The sequence below is a fragment of the Alligator sinensis genome, unplaced genomic scaffold (assembly GCF_000455745.1).
Source record: "Alligator sinensis unplaced genomic scaffold, ASM45574v1 scaffold1077_1, whole genome shotgun sequence".
Lineage (NCBI taxonomy): Eukaryota > Metazoa > Chordata > Crocodylia > Alligatoridae > Alligator > Alligator sinensis.
Window position 1 is genome coordinate 1,163,785 of NW_005842476.1, and position 9,598 is coordinate 1,173,382.

At 41.2% G+C, this 9,598-nt stretch overlaps 1 protein-coding gene across 2 annotated transcripts in view; it reads right to left on the minus strand.

Moving 5' to 3' along the window:
- CCNY (cyclin Y) overlaps positions 1–9,598 on the minus strand; it is a 91,818-nt gene that overhangs the window by 16,511 nt on the left and 65,709 nt on the right. For both annotated transcript variants that reach the window (XM_025212607.1, XM_025212608.1), the window contains one exon: positions 3,750–3,912. In XM_025212607.1, coding sequence (XP_025068392.1) covers positions 3,750–3,912 — 163 coding nt within the window. The remainder of the gene's footprint in view (positions 1–3,749; positions 3,913–9,598) is intronic.

Genomic DNA, 9,598 nt, shown 5'->3' on the forward strand with positions numbered 1-9,598 from the left:
AAGCGGCCCGGTCCAATAGAAGCTGCCAATACTGGCTACAAACCGACCAATCTACAAAGCATCCCTGGCTACCTGGGCCCGCAAGCAGGGCCGGGCTTTTCCCCCCTGCCCAGGTGACCAGAGCATTGCCTCCCAGGCGCCAGGCTTTTGTCTGCAGACAAAGTGGGAGATCCCCGCCCTGAGGGATTCAACAGCAGCCTCTCAGGCTGGCAGGGACAGATCTCTGGAGAGGGGCACCGACGGTGGCATTTCTGCCACAGACTCGATCTATTGAGGTCCCTTCCGACCCTAACATCTACGAATCTATAACAGAAAAAAATGTCCATTTAAGCAGTCACTCAAGGGACCAATAATAATGCCTAATGCACATGATCTAATAAAAGGTGAAGCACAATGGTACTGCCACTTACTTATGGCAACACAGAGGTGGTATCCTAAGAGAATAGGATGCTTACTAAGTGTTTTATACTAGTTTCAATGTACATGTGCTTTTTTATTACAAAACAGTGTAATGAAAATGTCCAAGTCTCTTCCTTATGATCATTTTTCCCCTCTCACTCTCTCCTGCAAAATTAAGAGATAAAGATGTGTAGGACAAGTGTTCAAGAACTGAAACAATTTTTCATTGACAAAGATCATGAGAACAGAAACTGGCTAGACATGAGACTGTAGGCAAGTTAAAAGGCCTCCTTGGTCTTTGGTCAATCCCAGCACGTAACAGGGCAAAACTAAAAAAACTTAAGAGAAAAACATTTCCTCCTTTTTAGTTGTAACATGCAATTGTCCCCAGACTAGAGGGAGGGTGCTCTGTGCCAAAAGCTTGTCCAACATCTCTCCCAACTATACAGCTAATCCAATAAAAAGTATGATAAAACAAACCCTGCTTCTCTGAACCATCATGGCTACAACAACAACAGTTAACCCTACTGCAATTTGTTAGGCAGCTCAAATTTAAAACTGACTGATGTAAGATTAAATAAAGTTTTCTGGTGGTAAATTTTAAGCATGTTCCTACACAGTCTGACCCCTCTCCAGGATCTGAATAGGAGTTTCACCTTCAGCACATAATTTATAATTGCATTAACAGGTGTGCCTGCCCCCTAGCATACGACTTGCATGGTGCCTGGCCCCTAAGGCTATGCAGCAGTGTCACACGTAGCCCCACTGAAGATGGACAGTCCTGGTTTATACATTTGTATGTATATATGAACTGAACTACGAATTGATATGTCCAATCAGATTCAAAACCAAATGGCAGAAGTCAACGAATCATGGGATAAGGACTAACTTGGCCAGTAAGTGGTCGAGATGGAGTACAAAGCCATCAGGTTGCCAAAACAATCCATAATCCTTGGAAAAGTACCAACAGTTATACGAGTTAATTATTTCAGTATTGCCTGTCTGATGGCAAAATTCCCCTCATGGTCTTCTGTCAGATCAAATTAAATCTTGCATGGAATGGACAATGCTAGTATTTGGCATCTTTTTAAAAATACAGCAACTCCAAACGCAACTTGCATTTAGTAAAGCGATGCTTTCCTACACATGTGGAACTTAGTATTTAATCTATTCTAACTGATAGTAAGATTAACCCATATTTTATAAAGGTCTTATAGCCATTCTAGCTATTTGTAAAAATTGAGGTTTTCTAAAAAATAAAATTTGCTTTGAAAATACATTTTGGATGTGGGCAAGGTAAAATTTCCTCATACAGATTCAGAGGGTAAAAATAAATTAGTCATTTTCTTTATTCCACATCCCCCTGAAACCTTCAGGTGCTGATCTAACTAGTTTTATCCTGCTCTACCAAAGTCTTCCCTTCTCTTAACATTTAATGTTAGCATTGTACAGCAGGATTCTGTATTCAAATAGATGCCTTCAGTGGTGCAATGAGACCCACCAGTGTGATTCAGTAGTGTAACAAGAACTCTGTAACACATGGTACATGATTTACAAGATCATAACTGTTTTTGTTGGGCCCGACTGTAATGCAAGCCATGAGTCTGGAATGCATTCTTCCCTCCTCTCTCTACTGTTAGAAATGTACATGCCTGGAAGGCAGCTCCTTAATTTGGGTTTACGCTTCTGGCCAAGATGTCATTGGCAGGAGTAAAGAAGCACCAGCCATGGCAAATTTAGGCCGCATATGCTGAATCACTATGAAGTGCAAGGGAGTAATAACCATGGCTATCTATGGCTTTACTGCTAGTACATGTGGGCAAACATTTTCAGATCTGACATCTCTGTACCAGAAAGATATCAACAGCCTGAAAGAGGTTCAGAAAAAAAGGTGTGAAATCTGTGGTCTGGAAGGACTGATGAAGGAGGAAAAGAAAAATAGCAGCAGAACAATGCTTTGGACACCAGGAAACCTGTGGGAGTGGGAACCTTCTTAATTTGAGGAAAAAGGAGGAATGGAAAAATAAGTATTGATGCTGGGGCCAGAAGATGGCTACTGGCAATGGGGTAGATTGATTCATTTATCTCCAATCAACATGAAGCCTGACATCCTGCATCTTGGGTTAAAAAAAATACTTTAATTTAGTCAAGGACAAAGCTTCTTCCCAATGTCAGCTGGAGAGATATCCCACTGCAGAAATTCCAGGCTGAGTAAGCCTGTTGTCTACAAGTATTTACGTAGGAAGACTAGTCATTCTATCAACTAGACAACATGTTAATGTGCATTCAGTCTTACAACATACATCACAATTAGTTTTGCCAGATTCCCAGATGATCTAATACCACCAACTTTGGTGTACAACAGCCAGAGCTTGGCTCCAGGTGACCAGACTCTGGTTTTGAGCGGCTTGTGCTGCCCCTCTTTTTTGGTTCAGGTTTTTTTGACCCCTGGATATCCAGAGATCAAAAAACTCCTGCAGCACTACTCCCTTGCAGTGCAGAGAACAGGTGCAAGCGCAGTACGTGGTGCCACAAATGTGTCTGCAGTGCCAAATACTGCACAGCCATGCTCGTCTGGACACAGCCTATATGAACTACTTTGGTTACATTCAACTCCCTTTCCTCCTTTGTACAGCTTACAAGCATTTTGTCTCTTAATCCTGCCAAACAGCCAAGAACTCATGATCAAAATGAAAAGGTATTTATTCAGCTCTTCTATCTTGTATGTATGAAATACTTAGCAAATGCATGTACCAAATTATCACCACAACATTCTTTGATGCAAATATAATTCACACTAGTCCAATAGATTATGAAGTATATTATCAGAAATAGACATCTAAAAATTAACAAGATCCATCTTTATCCATAGGATTGCTAGCTTGATGTTACTTTCATTTTTTTTGCAAAACTAATGGATGCAACTTTCCATAATTAATAACCATAACAATGGAAGTAACTGTTAAAACGTACACAGCCTATCATAGTCAATTCAATATATACCTAAAAATCATCAGTACTTTCAGGTGCTCAGTTAAAACAGCTACTAATCTTTTGCAAGCACAAGCCCACATGATACAGACTTTTCTGTACTGGAAACACCCTGTCAGAACTGAACAAAAAAATAAAATAACAAGCAAGAGTGGAAATGTATTGAGGCAAAAACCTCCCCATAGGACACAAGCAATGGCAGCACCTGCAGAACAATTCTGGAGAGTAATGAAATTTGAGGTTTATGACGCTCTTAAATTTTCCTTCAGGATAGTTTATAAAAGATCCAAAACACAAACAAACAATTCCTCCCCAAAATGCCTCCCGTTCTGCTGCAACATGAAGCAAAAGCATCTCACCTCAAGTTTGTATGCCCTTTCCCTGCTGAGAGGTTCCAAAGGAAAGCTCAAGTTATTTGCTTCTGCCAGGAAACGTAAATCAAAATAATACTTGGCATAAACACTGGAAGGAACATTAATGTTGAACTGTAACAACTCGAGGAACTGGCGCTCCAGTTCATTCCTGTAAAGAAAATATAAATGTGAAAATACATTTTAGACTGTGTACCCCACCAACAACTAAATACAAGTTACTCCAAATTGCAACCGACTGAACCAAGTACATGCCTTCCTCCCCAAAGAGAATAAGACAAGTTGCAGGTTCTACTGCCAGACCTGCATCACCCAAAAGTGTGAAAAATCACATTCCCTAGCTGACAGGATGCAGTTTTGCTGGAAGAAAAGAACTATTGCCTGCATATCTTATTCTGTTGAGATGCAGGGTATCTATGCCAGTAGGAAAAACTCCTTCTACTAACATATGGTACATCTCCACTGGGGGGCGCTGCAGACATAACTATGCCTGCAGAGCCTGTGTGAGATAGACATGCCCTGAATGGTCATTAACATTCTCACGAGGACTAAAAATTCCTCTAACCCAGGACAAGCTCTTTAACTGCTTCAGCATTCACAATCACTTCTTTTAATACAGGGGAAGAGAGACTCTCCCAACCTTCTTCCTTGCCTTTCTATGTATGGTTTCACTGGACAATATATATCCAAAGCAAACCTCATGCTGGTTAGCACAAAACCAAACAAAAATTGTTTACTAACAAAACAACAGAAAATAACCCAGAAAATATTTATATTTATATTCTCACACAAAATATTTTTAAATACCAAGTTAACACAGTCTGACTACATATCCTGCCAATCCACACCAAAAAGCCTAGACAAACAGGCAAGTCAAAACGATCATTAGTTGGTGACTTCTTACTGAACGTAATTTGCAGCTATGCAAGTGAGACATGCCACCATACTGAAAAGTGGCAACTACAAAGTATGTTTAAATAAAATGAAAGTGTGATCCTTGGGCCCTGGCACACATTGCATTTATGGCATAATTAACAGCATGATTAACATGCTAACCATGCCATTAATGGCAACAGTGCTACACTTGCACCCATTTTAAGGCACCATAACATGGCAAACTGGCCATAAAAACATTCCACATGCACATGGAACATTTAGGCTGGTTTGTATGGCATATTAAACTGAATGCATGGTAGGTTTACACACCAGAACTGTCTGGAACTGATGCCCAACAATCAGCTGATTGTCAGAGTAAGCCCTGGACAGCCCCAGGTCTCCTATTAGCCTGCGGCTCTCAGGGCCAGTGCCAGCAACCAGCTGATCGTTGACACCAGTCATGGTGTAGGCCCGGATCTCCAAATGCACCCAGGGCTGTTCTGAGGGCTTTTAAGAAGGGGAGCCAAGGGGCTCTCCTCCCCTCCCGCTGAGAGTTCAAAACGGTGTATCCAAACTCCACCTCACCCAGCAGTCATGGCAGGCATGCCAGGCACAGGCAATTAACTAAGCTTGTATGCACAGTATACAGAATCTCAGGGTTGGAAGTTTTGTCTAGTTAAACCCCTTGCAAAGATTCCTAAATCATTCCCAAATGGACCTTTCCAGTGTCTTTTTGAAAACCTCTAATGGAAGAGGTTCAAAACTTTGCTTGGCAGCTTTTCCTTTCATTATATTAGGGAGCTCTTCCTAAGATTTGACCTAAATCTGCCTTGCTGAAGTTTAAACCTTTCGTCACATGCTCTGCCCTCTGTGGTAAGATAGAAAAGGTTTCTCTGACAGCCTTCCAAATATTTGAGAAGTGCTATCATATTTCCCCTTGCAACTCTTTTTCTCCAGATGAAAAATACCAAATTATTTCAGCCTTTTCTTACATGGTTTCCTTTCCAACCCCTTATCTTTTCCACTCACCTCTGGACCCTCTCCAGTTTGTCTCCATCTGTCTTATAATTAGCACCCAAATCTGGTCACAGTACTATAGCCGAGACCTAACCAGTGAAGATATTGAACAAAACCAGACTGACCCCTGGGGGGGTTCCACCAGTTTTCTATCCACCTTACAGTACATTCATCCAACTTGTACTTCCTTAACTTGCTGGCAAGGACATTGTGGGAGACTGGATCAAAAGCCTTGCTAAAGTCAAGGTTTATCATGTCCACTGCTCTCCCTGCATCCACAAAGCCAGTCATCTCATCAGAAGGCAAGTCAGGTTGATCAGGCATGCCTTGCTGTTGGTGAATCCATGTTCCTAATCCCCTTCTCTTCCAAGTGCTTGGAAATGGATTTCTTCAGGACCTGCTCCATGATTTTTCCAGGGACTGAGGTGAAGCTAATGGTCTGTAGTTCCCCAAATCCTCACCCTTCCTTTTCTTAAAGATGTGCACTATATTTGCCCTTTTCCAACCATCTGGGACCTTTCCCAATCACCACAAATTTTAAAAGATAATAGCCAGCAGCTCTGCAATCACACTGGCTAACTCCCTCAGCACTCTTGTGTGCATCACATCTAGCCCCATGGACTTGTACACATCCAGCTTTTCTAAACAGTCACTAACCTATTCCTTCACTACTGTTGGCTGCTCTCCTCCTCACCAAAACGTGCTCCCAGGTGCAGTAGTCTGGGAGCTGACCTTGCCTGTGAGGACAGGTGAAAAAGGTTGAGTACTTCAGCCTGCCATTTTGAGGTTATTTTCCCAAGCACAAGGCACGTCTATGGCATACCAATGCAGCAAAGTTTTAATTTGGTCTTTGGACTCAGGACAATAAGGCATCATTATCAATAGCTTACAATATCAATAGCATACAAATTTAGAATTTTTTTTGTAATATTCAAACAATAACAACTTGCAATATATAAAACTCATCCAAATTAGAAGGATCCCAACATACTCAGTTTAAAGTAAATCAGCAGAATCCTAGCATTCTACCTTTATTTTGTGGATAATTTTTAGACTAACCATAAGTTTTGCTAGCAGTAAGCTAATGGAAAGCTAAACTAGGGCAACATTAGTTAAAAAACTGCTTTGGGGTTGTAATCTGAGATTTATGAGATAGACATTTGTTCTCCTTTTCCTTATCCCACATAACATACTTAGACACACCAATCATCTGAAGTCTCATTAATGGTTATGCATGATTTACAGCAGTGTACTACACTGCTATAAACCTGCATTATTTACAGCAGTGTATTAAAAACAAACATCAAACAATTTCTTTACCAGTGATTTTGCTTGCTTTATTAAATCAATATTTTTGTTAATTTTACTTAAAAAAATTCCCATCGAGTTTTAAGTTCTTAGTAGTATTTGTTGAATCACTGATAAACCATCAATGAAAGAAAGGTTCTTTGTCATATTATTCATCATCTTATTTATCCTTTTTTTCCTTCCTCCTCCTCTCTGAAGAGTTTCAACCAAAAGTAAAAGAGCTATTCCAAATTAGCATATAATTGGGGCTGGGATGGTATGGGCACTGAGGCGCACGGTTGACAGCCCAGATGTCACAAGTTCGAGGCCATAGCAGAGCACTCATGGTGTGGTCTGTCAGATTCCAGCAAATTCTGCTAAATACCTTGTCACAAGGACACAAAGAAGGAAAGGAAGAAAGCGCATAATATATAATACAATATAGGGTGGAGGGTTTTTCTTAGTATATGGATTGTATCATTATCAAGAACATGCAATAAAGCAAACTTCAAGTATTAGAATTTAGCCTTGATAGTTGTCATGAATCAGTTTTCCCTTTCCTTGAATTATTTAATAGTGAGGGATGAGAAAGTTTGTTTTTTTTAAATTTCCATTTAGATGGAACTATTTAGAAACATCAGTAGTATCTACATCAGCACACACCAAGGTGAAGGGAAGATGAAGCACTGGAGAGATTACTCAGTTCTTCTCTCCTTCCAGCTCTAGACAAACAAATAAGCCAACAAATAAGTATCTGGTCTTGTGCTGAATGAGGAACACCTGTATCCTTCTCCATATCTGGGGTAGGCAAACTTTTCAGGCTAGGGCCCAGAATGACCCAACCCAGGTTGAAGGTGAACAGGTAGGTAGACACTGGGACACAGTTCATCTCCTTGGTGGCATAGGAAAAGCACCCACAGCCTGTGTTCATCCCACAGGGGTACAGGGATAAAACCCACAAGATGCTCCACACTGCCATATGCCATGAGCTAGATCTGGCCCATAGGGCATAGGCTGCCAGCCCCTGCTCTATACGACTAATGCAAAGGGCATACTACTGCTCACTGTTAAGTTTTTGGATCAAAATGTTAAAGGTATTTAGGCACTAAAGAAACAAATTTGGAGACTGTGGAAAAATCCCAAACTGCCTAGGGACCGTGGGTTCCATTACTGCTGATAACCTAACCAAGTTCTACTCAATTCTTTTTTAGTTATAAAACGAATTCTGTTGAATTCCTCTGAACATGCATTAATGAATAAGAAATGCAATCAAACAAATGTAACATCAGCTGAAGGACTCAATCCCGTTTAAAAGACCTTGGTAAATGCCTTTCCCTCTCTCCCTTCTTTCTTAGGAAAAAGCCAAGCCTTTAAAAGTGATCTCCTGAGGAAAAAGATGTTATGAACATCAATAAAACTTCTACATCTATTGCCTTAATGGAAAATCATTTCATATCAACCTTCAGCCTCATAGCTATATATAAACAGCTGTAGCCATCTTGCATAGGGGGAAATGGGGGTGCAATGCAGAAAACCCTGCATCTACTCTAGCACACTGGTTCTCAACCTTTTTTGGACCAGGACTCACTTGTAAACATTGATGGCCAGTCCTGACCCAATGCCCCTCACTCCTGACCCACTAGCCCCACCCCCAGGTTTCAGCCCCACAATATGTGGGGCAGGGGGTGGGTATGTGGGATGGGAGGGGTGTAGAGCATCAGGGGGCCCCAAGCAGCCCCTTGCAAGCTAGAACTCTGACAGCCTGCAAGGGAAAAGCCACGGTTCCCCACATTTTTCTCCTTTAAAGGAGAATCCATTTATAAAAGTTTGTTGATCCGTTTTTTAAGCTGTTCGCAACCTTTTCTTATATTCTTATGACCCACTTTTGGGCCGCAACCCGCAGGTTGAGAACCACTGCTCTAGCACACTCACAAAGGATGAATCAGCTATGCTGAGGCAGGTACACCTTAGATATCAGAGGAGGTGGCCAGCACTACTTGAAGCATTCAGGTGTCCAAAGGGGGCATGCCAGGTGGGTTGGGAATATGGCCAGGTTCTTCCACAAACCCATTCCTGGCTGAAGTGCATACCCAGTCTCTTCTGAAACCTGCCACTTTGTGCAGGCATGACTAACCTACTGGCATAGTTACTCCAGCCTCCAATGCTCCAGTACTATTCCTGAACACATATCCCAGACCACCTCCAATTGTAAAATGATACACACATGAACTCAGAGTAGAGATGTTGAACATATCTATAATTCCTACAAAATTGCTGAAAATATATACAATTTCTCTTTTGGCGATATAGATATATAGAAAAACTGTAGCCAAATGTCTACTGGGAAATTTAGTGTTTACCTTATTTTGTCTCAGACAAAATGCCACAGAATAGTATACACTTTATTTTTGAAAGAAAGAATTAAGAAAAAAGGATTTCTCCAGAGTTATGGCTATATAGAACAGGAACAGAGCCTAATCTTCAGCTGACTCACCTTCCCTCTTCTGCTTAACTTGGGTTACCATACGTGCAGGTTTTCCTGGACATGTCCACTTTTTGGGTCCTCCCATCTCCATTTGGGTGTTGTTTTTTTTAAGGTGTGTGTGTGTGTGTGTGTGTGTGTGTGTGTGTGTGTGTGTGTACTTATGCCCACGCGC